This window comes from Pongo pygmaeus, chromosome 6 (genome assembly GCF_028885625.2).
Source record: "Pongo pygmaeus isolate AG05252 chromosome 6, NHGRI_mPonPyg2-v2.0_pri, whole genome shotgun sequence".
Classification (NCBI taxonomy): Eukaryota; Metazoa; Chordata; class Mammalia; order Primates; family Hominidae; genus Pongo; species Pongo pygmaeus.
Genome location: NC_072379.2, coordinates 69,390,362 through 69,414,827, shown reverse-complemented (window position 1 = coordinate 69,414,827; position 24,466 = coordinate 69,390,362). Strand labels below are relative to the sequence as shown.

Genomic DNA, 24,466 nt, shown 5'->3' with positions numbered 1-24,466 from the left:
TTTCTTACACTAAGAACAGTTGTAAATGGAAAATGAATTAATAAGTCTTTTAATAATTCCCAGTTTAGTTAGGATTTGCTCAATGTTTTTTGCCACTTTCATCTGAACTGCGATAGTGAATGTTGCTTAATACATGAAAAAATGGAATTATAGTCATGCACCATATAATGATGTTTCAGTTAACAACAGACCACATATGCGACAGTGGTCCCATAAGATTATACCATATTTTTTACTGTAATTTTTCTAGTTTAGATACAAAAATGCTTACCATGTGTTAAAACTGCCTATAGTATTCAGCATAGTAACATGCTGTACAGGTCTGTAGCCTTGGAGCAATAAGTTATACTGTATAGCGTTAAGTGTATGGTAGACTATACCATCTAGGTTTGTGTAAGTACACTCTATGATGTTTGCATGATGATGAAAATCACCTAACCACATATTTCTTTGAATGTGTCCCTGTTAAGTAATGCATGACTGTATATGAAGTAGATTAGTTAGAAGACTGGTCAACCCCTTCTGTTGTATTAATATTTCTTCAAACAGCAAGAACTCCTAGAGTATTTTAGAGGTTCTAATTTAAGATGTTGAATTTATATATATTTTTATGGAATGTATCTCTATTAAAATTGTTAAATGCATTTCTTAAATAGTTTAAAATAGTTCTTAACCCAAATTTCATTTTGCCAATATGTTATAACTTACATTTTATTTTAGCAACTGTTTGTGACTTATTAACATACTAAAGATTTTCTCAACAATTCCAATCCCTATTTTTATGCTTCAGAATTTAGTTTCTAATTTGTCTATGAAAGCATTTTGAATCTTTTTTTACTCTTTTTTTTTTAGAATTGATGCCATGATTGATTCTCACTCAAAATTCTCAGTTATTTTGTTGAAAAAAGATAGAATAAAGATGTGTGCCATGTGTGCTGTCACCGCTGTGTGATCATTATCAGTTTCACCCACTGAACTGACTAGAAAAACTTACTTCACCATTGTTACAAAAAGTAACCCTAAGTTTTGGTAACTCCACTAGTTCATTCAGTGAATGGTGATGTGCCTAATAATATCACATTTTTATTACAATTGTGTAATCACATTCAAATTCCTGTTAGCGAAAATTAACTTACGTTAAACAAAGTATATCTATTAAAGCATGAGTCCTCCGCCAGCCCCAACTGAGGATCTTCATGTGTATGTAAACCCAAACATAAAGACTCCTTATTCAGGTCATAGGAAAGCATTTTAATAATTGCTGTTTAAGATGATTAAACACACCTCTTGGGTTATCTACTAAGGGCATAATGAAATCCTGTATTTCAGGTGAAATAGACAAATATGTACTGATTGACGTAACACTTGGCAAGTTGGTTTAAATTATGGGCCATTTTTATTTTTTTCCCAAAACATTTAGACAAATTGTGTACATACCCTATGTCAGGGAAACAGAATAACAGTAATATGATTGCAAAGCTGTAAAGCTATAATTATATGGAATATATATATTTTAAATTATCTGCAAATTGGTAACCCTTAAGAAGTTAAAATAAACTTACCTGTTTATATTGAATACCATTTGTAGATTGCTCTCTTAATAGGAAGACTCACATTCTCTATGATTTTCTTAGGATTGTGCTTATATGTTATCTTTTTATGAAGAAGATGACTAAAAACATTATAGATATGTGAAAATGGCTGTTTAATTATATACAATTGCATAATGACATCTGACTTTATATTGCAACCTACAGTTATCAGCCAATTACCACTACAGTGTAAAAGATGTTACCAGAGGTTCTGTATACCATATGGCCTAAAACTTTTGAGGAGAAATATTTTCCTTTGCTTAACAAAGGCATATGAAGAAAATGTTACAAAAATTTTTATTAAAGGCCGGGCACGGTGGCTCACACCTGTGATCCCAGCACTTTGGAAGGCCAAGGCGGGCAGATCACGAGGTCAGGAGTTCAAGACCAGCCTGGCCAACATAGTGAAACCCCATCTCTATTAAAAATACAAAAAATTGCTGGGCGTGGTGGTGGGTGCCTGTAATCATAGATACCCAGGAGGCTGAGGCCCGAGAATCGCTTGAAGCCAGGAGGCAGAAGTTGCAGTGAGCAGAGATCACACCACTACACTCCAGCCCAGGTGACAGTGCGAGACTCCATCTGAAAAAAAAATAAAAAATTATTAACAATTTAAGACATCTTTCTAGGTTAGCTTCAATTTATTACTATTTTACAAGGAATAAAAATGAAACAATGTGAATAACTGTGTCTTTATTTACTTCACATGTTTATTTCATAAGTTTAAAATATATCTCTTGCTATTTAATACTGTACTTGTTAAAATCTTGCAGCTTTGTTTTTCAGTGACAGGAGTTGAAATTTTATATAACAATATTGCAGTTTCTCTTAAATAATAAGTGAGCTTAACATAATTTTCAGATAGGTTGAGTGAATCTTTGTGACTAAGACTAAAAGAATGATGATCTCTTTAATTAGCATATTAATTCCTTCTGTTAATTTATTGAGACAAATCAATACAAGTAATAACCTTGTGTCTCCTGGTACTTGAGATCATTTGAGATATATAAAAATTGATATGCATCTATCCTTTCTAGATTTTTATTTCTGATAATAACATTTGTCTAAAGAGATTTGATAACTGTACTTAAATTATCCTTCTGTCTTCTGGCATGTACACCAATGAGTTTATTGGAATGTGAGTAAATTTGTTTCACTGTTTGAAAAAGTATGATGTTCTACAAAATAATATGAATGTGATCAATGGATAATCTTCCCTAGAAGCAGATATTTTCAGGATGAATCAGTGCAATGATGGATATATAGTGTTACTGCCAAGAGAATTTAAGAGTATTCAATTTTGAATGTGTTAATCATTAACTATTCAAGTTCTTATGGGTGGAATCACCATTGTTTATCCTAAGGGAATTGCCAGGTATTACATATAATATTTGCAGTAAAAAACCTGAGAATCTGCTTGTGGTTAAAGGGACATGGATGGAGCCGGAGGCCATTATCCTTAGCAAGCTAACACAGGAACAGGAAAACCAAATACCACATGTTCTCACTTATAAGTGAGAGCTAAATGATGAGAACACATGGACACACAGAAGGGAACAACACGCACTGGGGCCGTTTAGAGGCTGCAGGGTGGGAGGAGGGAGAGAGGATCAGGAAAAATAACTGATAAGTACTAGACTTAATACCTGGGTGATGAAATAATCTGTACAACAAACCCTCATGACACAAGTTTACCTATGTAACAAACCTGCACTTGTACCACTGAACTTAAAAGTAAAAAAACAGAACAAAACAGTCAGAACCATGCACCAATTTGGGATCGATAACACATAAAGGCAGCATATCATGTTATTTAAGTGAGTACGCTTTGGAGCCAGACTGAATTTATCTCCTGGATCAGCCATTTTCTGGCTATGTGACCTTGGGCAAGTTACTTTTAAAGGTATAGTCCTTGACCTCAGTTTCTTCTATTGTAAAACTGGAACATGGCACTTACCTCATTGGGTTTTTGGGAGGAGAAACCACTCAAATACATAAAAACATTTAGAAAAAGGAATACTAAATAATAGTTGTTATCTTTGTAGTCAAGTTCTCAGAAGTATAATATAGATCAAGAATCTTGAAGGTGGAAAGTAATTGGAGTGGAAAGAGAGACAGTCACTGTATTTCATTTATTTCATCTGATAATGAAGATATCGACTGGACTATATGTGAGCATCATAAGCACTAGGGCAAAGACTTGTTAACTCTTAAATCCCAGTGCTTAGCATACATATCTCCTCTTGGGTATGTAATCGTTTACTACGTGTTGAATAAATGAATCACTATTATTTATATAGCTCTTTATAGTTCTCAAAGCATGGTGATATAAATCTTTATTTGCTCATTTCTACAACCATATAACATTGTCCCTTATTACACTGCATGGTAGCTCTGTGCCAAGCATTGAGTTAGGTGGGATATCGTCATTATATCTACCTGATGAAGTGCCAGTTTTTGAAATAACACTGAAGCCTAAAAAGCAGTAAATACCTTAACCGAAGCCACATAGCTAGTAATAGACAGAGACAGGAGTCCAGACCAAATCTGTCTGACTACACAGTACAATTCTTAAACTAAACCATACTGTGTTTCTTTTTACATGAAAAACAGGGTGTTAGAAGACATTAGCTGTGATCACATAGTAAAGAATAGATCAAGTACCAAATTGAACTCAAGGAGAAAATAGTGAGGGCTTGTAGAATTAAAATATATGATAATAATAAAGTGATCTATGATACTATTGTTATCCAAGAGGAGAATAAAGGTATTAGTTGATATTGGACTTGAGTTATCCAGTAATAGAAAAAGAGACTATAACTTCCAAACTAAAGAGTATGGGCTAATAAAAAATAATGGACCCAAAGCAGGCAAAACAGAGAGAAAAAGAAACATTATACATACGGATGTGCTGTGAACAAATAGAAATAACACATATAAAATGATAAATTTAGGTATATGCTCATAATGACATTACATTTTAGTGGACTAAATTCACTGTATGCTTGCTTTACATGTGTATTATATTTTAATTACATGTATATTATATATATATATTGTGTTTTCCTATAAAAGTCTTAAAATGTTCTATGACTTAAAATGTTGGCGTCAGTGCTTGAAATGTCTTTGTACAAGAAGAGTTTTCTATTAATGTTCCCACTTTAAGAATCTAATCAACATCTTTGCCTCCTGTTTCCCTCTAAAAAAAGCAGTGTGATAGACTATAGTGAATGATGTCTAGTTTGTTTTTTTAAAAATATGTACAATATATTTAAAAGAGAAAATCTGAAACATGAGGAAGAAGATGAATTCCATATTCTACCAAAGTTATTCTGATTGAGCATTAAATTTAGCTATTTTTCCGTAGACAAATCAAAAGGTATGAATAGATATTTCTTAGTTCAGGAGTGTATGTTATGGCCGTGTTTGTGAAATGTGATAATTTTAACTATTTTGAAGAGAAGAATTTTCAGAGATAAAAGTAATAACCTTTATCTGACGGTCAATATTAAGTCATATTACTAATTTTAGAACTTCCTTTCCTTGTAGGCTCTGAATGGCTTTGTATTAGTTGTCACTACAGATGCTTTGGTCTTTTATGCTTCTTCTACTATACAAGATTATCTAGGGTTTCAGCAGGTAAGTATATATTATTTATATCATTTATATTATTATGTCATTTACTTTTTATATATATTTAGGATACAGTTGGCCATTTGTATGTATAAATACAGTATGTATTTGTAGCTAATAATTTTTTCTAATATTAATAATTTACTGCACTATAATTCCTTTAAACCTTTATGTGATTCATGGTTACTGTGTTCTTTCGCTTATCAAGAATCTCATATATAAGAAACTTTCAGGCACATAGGGTCTAGGGGAGAAGATACAAAATTATTTGCTATCAAATAACTTATGGATAGCAGAGGATATATGACAACTATGAAATGAATGAGGTGCTGTTAAAAAGTACAAGTAAAATCCTATGATTTACACCTTTAATTCTGATATATGTGGATTATGGAAGTTATCCTAAATCAAATGGTATATAAGCTGACCTAAATAATGTGTAGCAGGTGAGTGGTCAAGAAAACATAGAAATATTGAAGTGTACTGTAAGCATTAAACTGGAAGTCATTGAAGGAAACAAATGTGTCTGACTTGTTTGATGTTATTGAATGAGCAGTGAATAGATGGAATTATAAATATTTGATATATTTGAAGGACAAGAACATCTTTTATGGTTTGAGAACAGATTGTAACATTTGAATGCTTGCTATTCTCATATATCTGGTTCTCAAATTGTAATGTGCACAAGAATCACCAGAAGACCTTGATAAAACTTGGTCATCCCTGTGAACCCCATTGTCAGATATTCTGAATCAGTAGTTCACAGTGGGGCCCATGAATTTGCATTTCTATCAAGCTCACAAGGCTGCTGGTCTTAATAGTTACATAGACTAGAGCTTCGACTATATTATATACCCAGTGGAAACCACTGAAGGGTTTTGTTACAGGGGATGTGTATATTTCAACTTGTGTTTCAGATGCAGCTTCTGGAAATTGTGTAAGGGTTGGCATCAAGGTGATTTAATACGAGAAGATTAGTTTCCTAGGAAGATTTAAGTGTAGATGACTAAAGTAGTGGTATCTAGCTACTACTACTACCACAAAGTCTAAACTCCTGATTTCTTGCATTCTAAAGAAAATATATTAATGTCCATAGAAAAGACTGTTTGAAGCCTAATGAATTATATTACTGTCTTAATCATGATTTGATATTGTGATTTATATTAGTAAGAAAATCAAAGAGATTAGCCATTTTCCAATCCATTTTTTTCTCGCATATACACATGGATTTTTTTCCTGAAAGAATATTCATATCTGACGCAAGTGGTAGATTAAGACACCATTTTTAAAACTGCAAGTTGTGACTCGCTCCTGGGTATGCAGTCAAGACAGTGCATCACTATCAAACTGTTTTTTAGTTGTTTAGTAGAGAATAAAATAATATAGAATACACAGTATTATCTCATGTAATAATGGTAAGTGTTTGGTGAAACTTTTCCATGTGTTTATGTCTGTGCACACACCTGTGACAGATGGAAATGTATTTTTTATCATAACTTGCAGTTAAAAAAAAAGGAAAACTCTGGTTTAAGCACTAAGGGCTCAGCACCGTAGTAAATGGTGAGAGGCAAGAGGAGGAAAGTGGGTTTAATATGGTCAAGGCACAATCCCTTGCTCTTGTGGAGTCTACCTGGAGTGAAAATTTTATATGAAGAAAATTTTAGAGAACAGTGAAGGAAATACATAAAGAACACCATTAAGCTTAGAGAAGTCAAAGAGGCCTGGGTGGTTAGGAAAAGCTGCATGGAAGAGATAAGAATCTAAACATTAACAAATGGATATGGAACATAAACAGATTTTAATATGTTGCATTTAAGGAATGGGGATGTGACTTATTTGAGCAAGAGCATTCATGTTGGGAACTGATGACAAGTAACTTTTGGCTTATCTGTTGTAGTGCCAGTCTCTCTAGCTTTTTCTACCTTAGGTTCTATCTTAGGTGACTAGGGAATTTTAGGAATCATTCAATTCGTGTTCATCACCACTGGCAAGCACCCACTAATCTAAATAGGCTTTAAAATTAATTTAGCCACATTTTTTAATCAGTCCTTTTGTTGTATTCCTTGTATCTTTTTTCTTTAGTCTGATGTCATACATCAGAGTGTATATGAACTTATCCATACTGAAGACCGAGCTGAATTTCAGCGTCAGCTACACTGGGCATTAAATCCTTCTCAGTGTACAGAGTCTGGACAAGGAATTGAAGGTAAGAATTGATGGTACAAAAAATAGTGTTGGTAGTTTTTAAATATGATTCTGTGAAAGGAGGCTGGGAACCTGTAGGGTCATAGAACTCCATGATAGGGAAGTAGTGGAAAGATGTAAAGTCTGCAATCATAGGCCACAGCTAGGTCACAAAGAGCCTGATGAGCTAAGGAATATTTTGGCAAATGAGAGCCATTAATGAGTTTCAGGCAACAGAGTATTGCCATAGTCAGTAACATATTTTATAAAAATAAGTAGTAGCTTCATGAAAGATGGAAGGAAGGTACAAGGTTGATACCTGAGTGCATGTAAATTATTGTGTTTAAAATGCACCAAAGAAAAAAGTAAGCTAGCATATGCAAGTATAAAAATGCTTTTCTCAATGCAAAAAATGTTTTTGGAAATTTGTTGAAGTGTTAAGAAAAGAAAAATGCATTAGAAAATATGAAAATTGTTGACAGTGATAGCTCAATAAAAATTTAAAAAATTACACAAGTTCTATCTGATAAAAGTGATATTTAATAAACTTTTAGTTTCTTGTCATTAGCTCCTTTGAAAATGATTTTTTTGTATTCAGAACACAGACTCCAGTTTAGAAACTAATACAAATTTTACCTATTCAAGTGTTTAATTTTACAGCAAAATGGAAAGTAAATTTTGTTTTGCCTTTATTTCTACAGAAGCCACTGGTCTTCCCCAGCCAGTAGTCTGTTATAACCCAGACCAGCTTCCTCCAGAAAACTCTCCTTTAATGGAGAGGTGCTTCATATGTCGTCTAAGGTGTCTGCTGGATAATTCATCTGGTTTTCTGGTAAGGTACAAAATTTTATGATACTGGCTTTTACTATTGTTACAATAAAAGCTTGAGGCAAATTTAATTTAGCAAAATATAATTCAGCAGAGAACTATTCCCAAATCAGGTAACCCTCAGAACCAGAGAGGTTCAGAGAGCTCACTTAAAAACATGGGCTGGAGCATTTATGAACAGAAAATGCAAGTGAGGTACAGAAATGGCTTGATTGATTACAGCTTGGGATTTGCCTTATTTGAAGATGATCTGATTAGTTGGCCACCTGTGACTGACTGCAACTCAGCTATTTGGTTACAAAAGTTTAATTCTACTCTTAGGCTTTCTGTTAGCTTATATAGTAAATGAAGTTGCAATTCCTTGGTAAGGACTTAAGGAGCAGAGGCATCTTCAGCCCAAATTTAGTTTAACATTAAGTTATAGAAAAAAAAAAGTTAAGCCAATTTTCTTTGGTTATCTTTGATTTCAACTTTAAAAATCTGCTACCAAATAATTTGATAAAGGAAGGTAACATTTTAAAGTAATTATTTCTGATTTTGACTATCTTCTATAACTCAGAAAACTGTTCTTTAGGTTATAGTAACAAAGATTGAGTGAAATAACATGAAGCCTTGTATTTTGACTATTTTAGGATTTTTAAGGTGCGAGAGAATTATGTAGCCCTTTTTTAATAGGAGGATGCTTACCATCTTGGGATTGAATGCCTGCTAGACAGAAAAATTATGGCCTTTCCGTATGTCTCAAATAACTGCCACATAGAAAAACGATTGTATGTTCATGATTGTGGAATCATCATTTGATAGGAGACGCTGTTTTCTTGTTACAAAGTCTGAAGACCTGCATAGGAGTTGACTGTAGGGAGCAGCTTAGGATTCCTCAGAGTGGACTTGTCTGTTATCTCATTGTATCCTTAGCTCATGTCACCAAGTGCAGGAGAAGAGAATACAAAGTATATTGTATATTCTTTTTGTGAATAACAAGGAATTTGAGACAGATAATCACATCTTAAATTAACATTACCAAGCAATGATTTTTGTTTATGTGTTTATTTCTGAAGAGGATTTTGCTGACCCAGAATTAGAATTGTGCTTTGAGACAGTTTTCCCAGTATTATTGCTCATGAACAATTAGTATGTAGAGTCATGTGCTGCATAATGATGCTTTGGTCAATAACAGACCATGTATATGATGGTAGTCCCATGAGATCATAATGGAGCCAAAAAATCCCTGTCACCTAATGATGTCATAGCATTGCTCACATGTTGATGGTGATGCCGATGGAAGCAAACCTGTGTTGCCAGTCATATAAAAAGTATAGCACATACAATTATATATGATACATAATACTTGAAAATAAAAAAATAATAAATCACAATGTATTTACTATTAATCATTATTTTACTTTATTTTTAAATTTATTATACTTTTAATTATTTTATTTTAATCATTATTTTAGAATAAGGTTAACTGTAAAACAGGCTCAGGCAGGTCCTTCAGGAAATATTCCAAAAGAAGGCATTGTTATCACAGGAGATGACAGTTCCATGCATGTTATTGCCCCCGCAGACCTTCCAATGGGACAAGATGTAGAGGTGGAAGATAGGATCATTAATGATCCTCACCCTGTACAGACCTAAGCTAATGTGTGGGTTTGTGTCTTAGTTAAAAACTAAAACAAAAAAAGTTTAAAAACAAAACAAAAAAAGTTAAAAACAAAAAAAGTTTAAAAAGTAAAAAAATTAAAAATTAAAAAATAGAAGAAAGCTTATAAAATAAGGATGTAAAGAAAGAAAATGTTTTTGTATGGCTGTACACTGTGTTTAAGTGTTATTACAAAAGAGTCAAAAGTTAAAAATGTAAAAGTTTATAAAGTAAAAAAGTTCCAGTAAGCTGTTCTGGGATTACAGGCATGAGCCACCGCACCTGGCCAAAAGGAAAATATTTTTTATAAATTCAGCATAGTCTAAGTGTATGGTGTTTATAAACTCTATAGTAGTGTACAGTAATGTCTCAGGCCTTCACATTCACTCAGCACTCACTCACTGACTAAACCAAAGCAACTTTCAGTCCTGCCTACCTTATTTACAATAAGTGCTCTTATACAGGTATACCATTTTTTGTCTTTTATACTTTATTTTTACTGTATATTTTCAATGTTTAGATACACAAATACTTACCATTGTGTTACAGTTGCTTAAAGTATTCAGTACGATAGCATGCTGTACAGGTTTGTAGCCTAGGAACAAAAGGCTATACTGTATAGCTTAGATGCGTAGTAAGCTATACCATCTAGGTTTGTGTACCTAACCTCTGATGTTCACAGGATAACAAAATTGCCTAAGGACACATTTCACAGAACGTGCCCCTTTTGTTAAATGACACGTGAGTGTATGTCTGAGGTGGAATATCTGTGTGCAGGAGGGTCTTTTCCTCCTTGTGCTGCTATTATTTTGATGTCAGAACCATCCCTTGGACTGGTTGATATTGTTTTAAGCAATTAAATATATCATGTTCATGTTTAAGTTGCCTTTGTTTTCCCTGTCTTCTAAATTTCTTCCATATCTTTACTCAGTAGGGCTCTGCATTCTTTATATGTTTTCATGATGATTCATTTTAGTGTCTTAATAAAATTATATTTTGCCTCTATAGAAAAGATTATGAACTATGCAGTATGCTATGAGCTCTGATATAGTTCATGTATGCTTGAAAATGAATGTTTACTTTAGGACGTTATCACCATTCAGGATATATTGATTGCCTGGTGTGCAAGGAGCTGTGCAAGGTGAAAATGATAGGGTAATGGCAAGCTTGGAAAATGATATAGGTTTTCATGTTATGACCATTAGGAACAAGGAGTGATTCACTTATCCCTTTAGAATATTTTTCGTATTACTCTTTGAGATAGATTTAATGGGCGTCCCATGGAGAGAGGAATGAAAGAAACTAACAGTTCCCAGCTTCAGGAATATTTACAGAATTATCAAGAACCCTAGAGGCAGCCATAATGGAGCCTTTTAAAAAGGCACTATTTTATATTGTTAATTTTAATGAACTTTTTTGTTGTTGTTGCTTTTTTAAGGCAATGAATTTCCAAGGGAGGTTAAAGTATCTTCATGGACAGAAAAAGAAAGGGAAAGATGGATCAATACTTCCACCTCAGTTGGCTTTGTTTGCGATAGCTACTCCACTTCAGCCACCATCCATACTTGAAATCCGGACCAAAAATTTTATCTTTAGAACCAAACACAAACTAGACTTCACACCTATTGGTTGTGATGCCAAGTAAGTGAGACTTTTTCACTTTTATTTTATTGGATGTACATTATGTTTCAGTAAGTCTCTCTTAGCATGTAAAACATACAGTGTAGACTGTATGTAATATTGTTTATTATTAGATTGGCTATTATCTTATATTCTTCCAGTGTAGCCTTTTACAGTAAAATAACTTAATCAGGCTCACAAATCATCTTTTTAATTTTTTGCAATATTTGTCTCAAATGATGATGTTCTTATATATTAGTAAGGTTTGTTCTTCTGATGACATTTATGTTGGTTTGTTTTACATTTTTAAATGGCACAAATGTTATTTGATTTCTAGCCCCAGAAGTTTTAGTAACTTTCAGCAAATTGTGAGCAAGAGTCTGATATTAAGCATTTAGATCATATCAAACATATCAGTGCTTTTCTCCTTTCTATTGTGGGAATGCAGAGAGGTAATTAGAAAAACCTTCTTCCCTAAAAATAGATTATAAAAACATTCCAGATTTTTATTGAAGATGTTCTGTTACCCATACATCTGCGCTATTAGATTCATTTTTAGCATACTAATTTCCATGGATTTATTCAGGAAAAGAAAATAGACTGAAACTGAAATTTGCAATCATAAGCAAAGAAGAGCAGTTTACATAGATGTGTTTAATTTCACATCTACTTTTGTGAAATTCTAAATGTGAACTAAAACATATTGCAGAAACTAGCGTAAAACCAATGAATTTATCTTAGTTATTTCATTTATGTTAAATCTTAATTCATTCTTATTTTACCTTTTCTTATTTTAAACAGAGGAAAAATTGTTTTAGGATATACTGAAGCAGAGCTGTGCACGAGAGGATCAGGATATCAGTTTCTTCATGCAGCTGATATGCTTTATTGTGCCGAGTCCCATATCCGAAGTAAGTTGTAGTTCCTTATGAACATGTCAGAAAAAAACGGCATATACTGTTGTACATGTTTCAAATTCTTACGTAATGTAAAGTGTTTAAATAAAGTATATGGATAAACTTCTACTTAGTAACGTATCATTATGATTAACAAGGATTACACTCTTTGTTCATTAACTTGTCTACACCTGCCATGTAGAAATGTTGTTGTTTAGTTATTAAAAAACAACCATTTTGGCCCATGAAGTTTTGCTTGGGAATTTTTAAATTACATCATTATCAATTCATAAATCTATGTTAATATTGTAACAATAATAATGTTAATAATTCTAGTTTAAAATTATAAAGTATTAGGCTGTAGGAAAATATTCCCTATTTAAAATGAAAATAATTTTTTAATATTTTTTTTTCCCAATTTATGTTCTCTCTCTACTTTCCTGTGTTACTAGAATTGTCTGGTACATAATCTTCCCTTTAACATCTAAAATAATAAATTTAGTCTAAAATGGAAAAAAAAAACAACTCTGAAAAACTATTTCCATGCCTTTTATTATTTTTTGTTTAAAATGTATTGTCTTTGGGGATAAAGGAAATACATCCAGAACTATGTCACAAGAGCTTTGTTTTAGGAATAAACTTTAATATATTGATTTGGGGTTTGATAATTTAATTTTTTAATTTTATTTTAGTGATTAAGACTGGAGAAAGTGGCATGATAGTTTTCCGGCTTCTTACAAAAAACAATCGATGGACGTGGGTCCAATCTAATGCACGCCTGCTTTATAAAAATGGAAGACCAGATTATATCATTGCAACTCAGAGACCACTAACGTAAGCATAAATGATGTTTCCTGTTTTAACAGTTTTGTTTTCATAAGTCCTCTTATGTGAAAGCATAAAAATAATTCAAGCAGAATTTAGTCTGTAAATAAAAATGGAAAAGTTTAAGTAATTCGTCTGGAAAGAAGAGCACAGGTGAGAGACATTGAGAAGATAGAATTGACGAACCTGATTGAGCAGCTACATGTGCAGAGCTATAGAAAGAATAATAAAACTCTACGGTTTTATCCTGGGCATGTGAAAGACACATGAAAAGCTAGTGTCATTGGTAAAATAAAAGAAAAATATAACAATGCTTTATTTAGAATATGTTCTCTAAACCCAGCAGTGATTTTAAGAGTTTCTTACATATGCTGCAAATGAGTCCTTTATCAAATATTTGTATTGCAAATGTGTCCTCCCACTCTGGAGAATTGATTTTTGTCTGTGGCTTGAGGTAAGGATTGATTCCCCCCAGCCCTTATATGTATACCCAATTGACCAGTAACATCGAAAAGATGATTTACCGAGAAGGTCATCGTTTCCCCGCTGCACTGTATTTTGATCAGGGAATTTTGTCTGTGGTTCTCTGTCTGGATTGTGTTGTTCTATTAATAGCTCCATTAGTGCAGTTGTCTTTTTTGTCTAGCATTACACTGTCTTAATTATTCTATCTTTATTATAAATTTCTATGTCAGAGTGTCTTCATTTTGTTTGTTTTGCCTTTTTTGTTCTCCTTCAAGATTGCCTTGGTTCTTCTTTGCCCTTTATAATTCCATATACATTTTAGAAAGCAGTTGCCTGAAAATCTGTTGAGATTTTGAGTGCAATTACCTTGAAACTGTAGATCATTTGGGGAGAATTAACATCTTTTTAATACTGAATCTTTGAGCCCATGAACATGGTGAATGTATGTATGTGTATAAGTACCCGTGGAAGTACATGAGTATGTGTGTACCATATGTATATAAGTACATGAGTATGTGTGTACCTCTACAAATTTGTCGCTTCTCCCTTGATCAATGTTTCTAGAAGGCACTTTTTTTTATTAGATTTTATTAGTCTTTATTAGGATCCAACTTTTGGTTTATTGATTTTTTTCTATTTTATACATTTGTTTTCAATTTTAATTATGTCTGCTCATTATTATTTTCTTCCTTCTACTTTCTTTGGGTATAATTTATCATTTTTTGCAACTTTTAAAAAATATATACTTAAACATATTTATCAGTTTCCCTTTAAGTACAACGTTATAACCCTCGTCTTTTGCTATCTTATTTTTATTATTTAATTGAAAATACTGGCTAATTTTCTTTTATTTTTATTCATGAATTATTTATAAATACAGTGTTACCATGTATACATATGTAACTTACCTGCACGTTGCGCACATGTACCATAGAGCCTAAAGTATAATAATAATAATAATAATAAAAAGAAAAAAAAAAGAGAAATACAGTGTTACTGTACTTTTTGGTGTTTGGGGATTTTTCTAGTTGCCTTTCTGTGATTGACTTTTAGCTTAATTCCATTGTAGTCAGAAAATATTATCTGAATGGATTTCAGTTTTTTTGAAATTTGTGGTGACTTATTTTATGATCTAATACATGGTCTATGTTAGTAAAATATCCCATGTAATCCTGTGAAGAATACATGTTCTGTCGTTTGGGAGTATGTTGTTATTTTTATGTATCAGAAGTCTAGTTTGTTAATTGTGTTCATATTTGTATACATTTCTTGATATTTTGTGTGCTTCTGTTACTAAGACATTTTGTTTTCATTTATTTATTACTGAAGGGGGGCATCTTTTTACATCTATGACATTTTTCTTTTATAAATTACATTTGTATCATTTACCTGTTTTTCTATTGAGTTGTTTGCCTCTCTCTTAGACTCTATTGGAGCTCTTTATTATGGATATGAAATTTTATAAGTATATTAAATTATAAATACATTATATATGTTACAAATATTTTCTTTAAGAATTCTATTGCAAAAATACAAATACTTTAATATTAAGTAATTTTCATATTATTATGCCAATCTTTGTCTTTATAGTTTCTGGGTTTTATTAGAGAGGTTAGTTGTTTCAGATTCTTAACTTTCTAATTCCCAATTATTTTATTTTATTATTATTATCATTATTATTATTATTTTTTTTTTTTTGAGACAGGATCTTACTCTATCACCTAGGCTGGAATGCAGTGGCACAAATGTGGCTCACTGAAGCCTTAACCTCCAGGCTCAGGCAGTCCTCCTGCCTCAGACTCCAGAGTAGCTGAGACTGTAGGCATTGTGCCACCATGCCCAGCTAATTTTTATTTTTTTGTAGAGGTGGGAGTCTTGCATGTTGCCCAGGTTTGTCTCAAAATCCTGGGCTCAAGCAATCCTCACACATCAGCCTCCCAAAGTGCTGCAATTACAGGCATGCACCACCATGCCTGGCCCCTAAATTCTCATGGTCTGTTTTTATGTGTAGATCTTTATTCCATACAAATTTATTATTTTTTCTTTTTTTGCAGGGTGTCAGGTAGGGATGTAACCTGACCATGGAATTAACTAAGTTATTTTTTAAAAATTAAATCATTTAAATATGCTTGTCTGAAAAACAATTTTATAGCACCAGTCATGAGAATAATTGAGGTGAAAATAAAATATGTCCCTTTCTGAATTCAATTACAATGTATTTTGCTTTACGTTTTTCTTTTTTTAATTATTTTTATTTTAAAATGTTTGATAGAATTTTTTCTAAGACTTTTTTGTACACAATTTTAGAGATGAGGAAGGAACAGAGCATTTACGAAAACGAAATATGAAGTTGCCTTTTATGTTTACCACTGGAGAAGCTGTGTTGTATGAGGCAACCAACCCTTTTCCTGCCATAATGGATCCCTTACCACTAAGGACTAAAAATGGCACTAGTGGAAAAGACTCTGCTACCACATCAACTCTAAACAAGGATTCTCTCAATCCTAGTTCGCTCCTGGCTGCCATGATGCAACAAGATGAGTCTATTTACCTCTATCCTGCTTCAAGTACTTCAAGTACTGCACCTTTTGAAAACAATTTTTTTAACGAATCTATGAATGAATGCAGAAATTGGCAAGATAATACTGCACCGATGGGAAATGATACTATCCTGAAACATGAGCAAATTGACCAGCCTCAGGATGTGAACTCATTTGCTGGAGGTCACCCAGGGCTCTTTCAAGATAGTAAAAACAGTGACTTGTACAGCATTATGAAAAACCTAGGCATTGATTTTGAAGACATCAAACACATGCAGAATGAAAAATTTTTCAGAAATGATTTTTCTGGTGAGGTTGACTTCAGAGACATTGACTTAACGGATGAAATCCTGACGTATGTCCAAGACTCTTTAAGTAAGTCTCCCTTCATACCTTCAGATTATCAACAGCAACAGTCCTTGGCTCTGAACTCAAGCTGTATGGTACAGGAACACCTACAGCTAGAACAGCAACAGCAACAACAGCATCACCAAAAGCAAGTAGTAGTGGAGCCACAGCAACAACTGTGTCAGAAAATGAAGCACATGCAAGTTAATGGCATGTTTGAAAATTGGAACTCTAACCAATTCGTGCCTTTCAGTTGTCCACGGCAAGACCCACAACAATATAATGTCTTTTCAGACTTGCATGGGATCAGTCAAGAGTTCCCCTACAAATCTGAAATGGATTCTATGCCTTATACACAGAACTTTATTTCCTGTAATCAGCCTGTATTACCACAACATTCCAAATGTACAGAGCTGGACTATCCTATGGGGAGTTTTGAACCATCCCCATACCCCACAACTTCTAGTTTAGAAGATTTTGTCACTTGTTTACAAGTTCCTGAAAACCAAAAGCATGGATTAAATCCACAGTCAGCCATAATAACTCCTCAGACATGTTATGCTGGGGCCGTGTCAATGTATCAGTGCCAGCCAGAACCTCAGCACACCCATGTGGGTCAGATGCAGTACAATCCAGTACTGCCAGGCCAACAGGCATTTTTAAACAAGGTAAGGGTGTTATCAAACTGAATAAATCTTTCAGTGATTCTTTTTACCTTATAGACATGTTACACATTTTTTATGTCAGCTGATTTTAATCTATTATCTATAGCATTCATGGAGACAGCATTTTTTATTATATCTGTGACTACCTTTTTTTTTGTTTTTTTACAAGCCTGTACTTTTTCCAGTATGTTACTAATATATCATTCACCTAATTCATGAGGGAGAAAGATATCAAGGAATGAAGCAACATGAATGTGTCCTTAATATAAGATGACCTAAATTACCAGGTGAAATTAGTTTTTAGAAGTATTAGGTTTAAAATAGATAATTTGGTTCATTCTTTCTGGATTCTTTAAAAATTATATGGCTATTTAAAATTTCAAACTTTAAAAAATGTATTGCAATTTTTAAGAATAATTTCTTCAAAGCTCTATTTTTTTATATATGTTTGAAATTGAGTTAAACTCAAATTTAAGTGTGCTTTCTTACAATGCCTCTGAAACCCTAGATTAATTATATCCCTGGAATTCAGTCCTAGGCACCTCCATGTTCTCTAGCTGTTCCTCCACATTACCTCCCCTATCCTCATTTCATCCTTTAAGGTAGAATGGCTTTCTTTTCTGGCTTTCTTAAAAGAGGTAACTCAGCTGGCTTTCTGTCATGGAAATCAAGCTTGATAGCGCATTTTTGTTGTTTAAATGTGTTACCAGAATCCGTCTGGCAGTGAGCACACTTTAAATCTAAAAATGATCACTTAAAAAAAAAAAGTTAACATAATGTCAGTAACTGCTGTCTCTGGCCACTCAGGAATACATCATGTTTGCATTTATGCTTTTTCCATTAGAAAATATTTAGTTCATTTTAAAGTATATTTAAGTTTAGTTTTAAAGAATATCTTGACTAAAATTAAGCTCCTTGACCCCTGTTTACTCTGTATTAGAGTATAATAATTAAAAGTATGACCTGAAGCTTTATCTTTAATTGTATTTTCTGGCTTTTTTCATACATTTTGCTTGTCTAATCGTATATGAGCTTTTTAATAGAAAGGGATGGTGAAGATTTTTCTTATTCTCATTCCTTACATCCTTCAATTATATTCAAATTGAATAATATTCAGTTATAGTCTGTCTCACAAAATTGCTATGAAAGTATATTTTACTCTTGAGTAAAGCGAATTGTACAGAAGTTAATTCTGTAAAATTACATTTTGAATAAGGAGTTGCATGAGTACCACATAAGTTCTTTGCAGTGTTTTCCCCTCACTACTTTTTATTGCTTCTTTGTAAATAACCAAATAATTCTATAGACCTACATATGCTCCAGAGTACATGTTATTGAGCTAAGACACTCAGTATTGAGCCACTGAGTAGCTGTTCAGCACTTGAAGTGTGGCTAGTCCAAATTGAGATATGCTGTGTGAAATATACATTGGATTTTTGGATTTTGAAGAATTGGCTTGAAAAAAGAATGTAAAATATCTCATCTTTTATTATTGATTTCATGTTGAAAAGATTAGTTTTTTCAGTAGCCGCATTACAAAAGTAAAAAGAAACAGGTAAAATTAACTTTAGAAATGTATTTTATTTAATCTACTGTAGCCAAAAATTTAAGTTCTGTATGTGGCTCACATTATATTTCTATTGGGTGACACCTCTCTGTACAGTTTGTTTAAAGAGAATGGCTGACATGAATTGTGTTATGAGTAATGAGAAAAAATCATTTAAAACTCACCATTATCCGGGCAGGTAATACTAACTTTTTATTTAAAGAATTTACAGTGTTGCCATTCATTGAAGATACAGGTTGTATGATTTTTACTATAGATTTTATATATGTTTTGGAGGATCTGTGAAGTAATTAACATTTTGATTACTGAAGCCAGTTACGTAGGCTTTACAAAGGTAGATTTTATTTGAAGCAATTAAGGATATGATTTTAATCTGTTTTAAAGTTTCTAGAACATCCACTAACTAAAATATAAAGGATGTATAATCTATAAAACTCTACAGAGCTGTACATCTTCATCCTTCCTTTTTATTTTTCTTTTTTCTACTAGCAGTTATAGAAACCAGATTCATTGCAGTGTAAGAAAACAAGACAGAGCATTTTCTTTTGGTAACTTGATTCTGTAATTAGAACTATGCTTTCAGTAGTATTCATTAATTAAAATATATTATGAAGAAGAAATCGGTTAAGAAAATCATACCTGTGGTGTAATATTTTAGGAATATTTAGAAACATTTAGAAAATCAGAAGCTGCCTTTTTTGGAAAAGTTTTGCATTCCAGTGTAAGATTCCTGAATAAAATCAATTCATTGATACCTATAACTTGAAACCTGGTCAAAGCAAACCTACTTATGACAGAGAATATTTAACTGTAGTTCCTGACTTGTGCTGTTTGACCCATCAATTCCTGCCTGACCCAAAGGCAATCTGAAATGAGACAGCTGCATCACTTATCTGTACCATGTTCAAAATTTCCTGTCAAATTAATGGAAAAACAGGTTATAAATGCAACTAATACATAATATGTCGTCAGTATGTCTTCACTGTGTGAAAGATTTAAAATTTAGCAACAGTAAAGGAACTTGAAGTTTACAACTCTCAGGGGTAAGATTTTAAAAATACATGTTAATATGTTATTTAATGGCTTAAGATACTTGGAAGATCTATTCCAATAAGTTGCATCACCATGTTTGTTTTCAGTTTCAGAATGGAGTTATAAATGAAACATATCCAGCTGAATTAAATAACATAAATAACACTCAGACTACCACACATCTTCAGCCACTTCATCATCCGTCAGAAGCCAGACCTTTTCCTGATTTGACATCCAGTGAATTCCTGTAATTCCAAGCCCAATTTTGACCCTGGTTTTTGGATTAAATTAGTTTGTGAAGGATTATGGAATAATAAAACTGTCACCGTTGGACGTCAGCAAGTTCACATGGAGGCATTGATGCATGCTATTCACAATTATTCCAAACCAAATTTTAATTTTTGCTTTTAGAAAAGGGAGTTTAAAAATGGTTTCAAAATTACATATACTATAGTCAAGATAGAAAGGGTGCTGCCACAGATTAGTGAGATACCGTCTACATTTCACATTATTCTGAGCACCACAAAATATACAAAACTTTATCAGGGAAACTAAGACTCTTTTAAATTAGAAAATATTCTCTATTTGAATTATTTCTGTCAGAGTAAAAATAAAATACTTTGAGTTTTGAACTACTGGATTCTTATTAGTTCCCCAAATACAAAGTTACAGAACTAAACTAGTTTTTCCTATCATGTTAACCTCTGCTTTTATCTCGGATGTTAAAATAAATGGTTTGGTGCTTTTTATAAAAAGATAATCTCAGTGCTTTCCTCCTTCACTGTTTCATCTAAGTGCCTCACATTTTTTTCTACCTATAACACTCTAGGATGTATATTTTATATAAAGTATTCTTTTTCTTTTTTAAATTAATGTCTTTCTGCACACAAATATTATTTGTGTTTCCTAAATCCAACCATTTTCATTAATTCAGGCATATTTTAACTCTACTACATACCTACTTTCTTCAGGTAAAGGGCAAATAATGATTGAAAAAATAATTATTTATTACATAATTTAGTTGTTTCTAGACTATAAATGTTGCTGTGTGCCTTATGTTGAAAAAATTTAAAAGTAAAATGTCTTTCCAAATTATTTCTTAATTATTATAAAAATATTAAGACAATAGCACTTAAATTCCTCAACAGTGTTTTGAGAAGAAATAAATATACCACTCGTTACCTTTATTGAAATCGCCATGATGATAGTTGAATGTTGCAATGTGAAAAATCTGCTGTTAACTGCAACCATGTTTATTAAATTGCAAGAAGCTTTATTTCTAGCCTTTTAATTAAGCAAAGCACCCATTTCAATGTGTATAAATTGTCTTTAAAAACTGTTTTAGACCTATAATCCTTGATAATATATTGTGTTGACTTTATAAATTTCGCTTCTTAGAACAGTGGAAACTATGTGTTTTTCTCATATTTGAGGAGTGTTAAGATTGCAGATAGCAAGGTTTGGTGCCAAGTATTGTAATGAGTGAATTGAATGGTGCATTGTATAGATATAATGAACAAAATTATTTGTAAGATATTCACAGTTTTTCATTTTAAAAAGTCCATACCTTATATATGCACTTAAATAATTTGTTGGGGCTTTACATACTTTATCAGTGTGTCTTTCTAAGAAATCAAGTAATAAATCCAACTGCTTAAAGTTGGTATTAAAAAAAAGACAACCACATAGTTCATTTACCTTCAAACTTTAGGTTGTTTTTAATGATATACTGATCTTCATTACCAACAGGCAAATTAATCACCCTACCAACTTTACTGTCCTAACATGGCTTAAAAGAAAAAATGACACCATCTTTTCTTCTTCTTCTTCTTCTTCTTCTTTTTTTTTTTTTTTTTTTTTTGAGACAGAGTCTCACTCTGCTGCCCAGACTGGAGTGCCGTGGCACAATCTTGGCTCACTGCAACTTCTACCTCCTGGGTTCAAGTGATTCTCTTGCCTCAGCCTCCCGACTTGCTGGGATTACAGGCATGTGCCACCATGCCCAGCTAATTTTTGTATTTTTAGTAGAAACGGGGTTTCACCATGTTGGCCAGGCTGGTCTCAAACTCCTGACCTCAGGTGAGCCTCCTACCTCAGCTTCCCAAAGTGCTGGGATTACGGGCGTGAGCCACTGCACTCAGCTCTTCTTTTCTTTAGATATGAGAGCTGAAGAGCTTAGACACATTTTGCCTGTATTATTTTTAAATCTGATGGAATCCTAAACTGAGATGTATTAAAATACAATTTTCGGCCGGGTACAGTGGCTCACACCTGTAATCCCAGCACTTGGGGAGGGCGAGGAGGGTGGATCACGATGTCAAGAGATGGAGACCATCCTGACCAACATGGTGAAACCCCGTCTCTACTAAAAATACAGAAATTAGCTGGGCATGGTGGCATGAGCCTGTAGTCCTAGCTACTCAGGAGGCTGAGGCAGGAGAATAGCCTGAACCAGGGAAGCGGAGGTTGCAGAGCCGAGATCGCCCCACTGCACTCCAGCCTGGCAATAGCCTGAGACTCTGTCTCCAAAAAAAAAAAAAAAAAACAATTTTTATTTCTTTTACTTTTTTAGTAAATTAATGTATATAAAAATGGCTTCGGACAAAATATCTGTCAGTTCTGTGTATTTTCAGTCAAAACTTTAAACCTGTACATTCAATTTAAGTGTTGAAAAAAATTTGTCTGAAACATTTCATAATTTGTTTCCAGCATGAGGTATCTAAGGATTTAGACCAGTGGTCTAGATTAATACTCTATTTTTACATTTAAACCTTTTATTATAAGTCTTATATAAACCATTTTTGTTACTGTCTTCCACATGTTACTGGATAAATTGTTTAGTGGAAAATAGGCTTTTTAATCATGAATATGATGACAATCAGTTATGCAGTTATAAAATTAAAAGTTTGAAAAGCAATATTGTATATTTTTATCTATATAAAATAATTAAAATGTATCTAAGAATAATAAAATCACATTAAACCAAATACACGTTTGTCTGTATTGTTAAGTGCCAAACAAAGGATACTTAGTGCACTGCTACATTGTGGGATTTATTTCTAGATGATGTGCACATCTAAGGATATGGATGTGTCTAATTTAGTCTTTTCCTATACCAGGTTTTTCTTACAATACCTGAAGACTTACCAGTATTCTAGTGTATTATGAAGCTTTCAATCATTACTATGCACAAACTAGTGTTTTTCGATGTTACTAAATTTTAGGTAAATGCTTTCATGGCTTTTTTCTTCAAAATGTTACTGCTTACATATATCATGCATAGATTTTTGCTTAAAGTATGATTTATAATATCCTTATTATCAAAGTTGTATACAATAATATATAATAAAATAACAAATATGAATAATATGTTTTAATGTAAATTCTTTCTGGTCGACGTAAAGGAAATTATTTATACTATAGTATTATAACTATGTTAGATGAGGGCAATCTACAATACTTAGGGATATGTTAAGTCAGTAATTCATAAACTTCTTATACAATTTTTCCCCCCAATGTTTGACCTTTATCTGGATATAAAAAACACTCTCAGTAGCTTCATAAATTAAAATGCTTCTGAAATGAACTTTTTTAAAGCCCTGTGTTATCAGTGTAGTAGTGTATCTTATATTAAAATCCAAAATCCTATTTTAATATTTTAAGAATATTTCCGAAGAAATTCGAAATAACCCTTGTTATCTGCATTTTTTGCTTAGTTTAGAAAAACCATTGCCCAAACTTAGTATTTCTATTTAATAAGTAAAAATGATACAGAAGCCTTTGACGTTAAATTCATAACTGTTGAACATTCATGAAAAATTCTGCAATTAGAATTGATTGAAGAAAAATTCCTGAGAAAATGTTTTCATTCTTGTGACAGTTATTTTTCTATTAGTTTTATATTTGTTCTTTACAATTAGGCATTTTTCTCGACTAGCATATCATAAGTTAGCATCATACTTAATTCTGAACATTTTAGACTAATCCTGAGTCTTCAAGAATTACATAAAATATTTAGTTTTAACTATTTGATCTGAAAAAAAATCAAGTAAAAATCCAGATAACCTGAGTGCATCTCTGCTTGCACTTAGGTGATTTCTATCACCATGAATGACTCTAGCTTGTCCAATTTCACCAGCTCTACCAAACACCAACCCAGGGATGTTGGCCACTGACAGGGCTGGGTGACATCTCTAATTTCTTTCACTGTCTGCAGATGACCTTGCTTCCATTTTTACTAATAAAATCGAGGGTATCATCCTAAGTTTGTACCTTCACCTGAGCAATTCCTCTATCCTTGGACTTACTTCCAGTATGTGAGGAGGAGAGGTTCCTGAACTCCAGGGTTAGCCCCCGTCCCCTCTCATTGTCATGCACACAGCTTCAACACCTCCCTTCTGAGAGGCTCACCTTCTCTGTAGGATTCCCTGTGAATAGGTCCTCCTCCATCCTGGAAAAAAATTACTTGAACCTGCACTTTATTAAATTACTTCTTTACCTTCTTCCTTTGTAACAGTTTTGATCTCCTGAGATCTGGTTTTGTTTTCCATCCTTCCATTATACTGCAGTGTTGCGGTTCACTAAACTTCTTACCATAGGCTCATTTTCTATGGCCCTGCAACCAAATTG

At 32.8% G+C, this 24,466-nt stretch overlaps 1 protein-coding gene across 1 annotated transcript in view; it reads left to right on the top strand.

Annotated features, from left to right (window-relative positions):
* The window catches only part of AHR (aryl hydrocarbon receptor), a 47,060-nt gene extending 24,615 nt beyond the window's left edge, over positions 1–22,445 (top strand). Inside the window, exons 4-11 of the mRNA XM_054496857.2 lie at positions 5,142–5,231; positions 7,308–7,431; positions 8,111–8,241; positions 11,318–11,520; positions 12,301–12,410; positions 13,088–13,229; positions 15,993–17,241; positions 19,945–22,445. Coding sequence (XP_054352832.1) covers positions 5,142–5,231; positions 7,308–7,431; positions 8,111–8,241; positions 11,318–11,520; positions 12,301–12,410; positions 13,088–13,229; positions 15,993–17,241; positions 19,945–20,088 — 2,193 coding nt within the window. The 3' untranslated portion in view covers positions 20,089–22,445. The remainder of the gene's footprint in view (positions 1–5,141; positions 5,232–7,307; positions 7,432–8,110; positions 8,242–11,317; positions 11,521–12,300; positions 12,411–13,087; positions 13,230–15,992; positions 17,242–19,944) is intronic.
* The last annotated feature ends 2,021 nt before the right edge of the window (positions 22,446–24,466 follow it).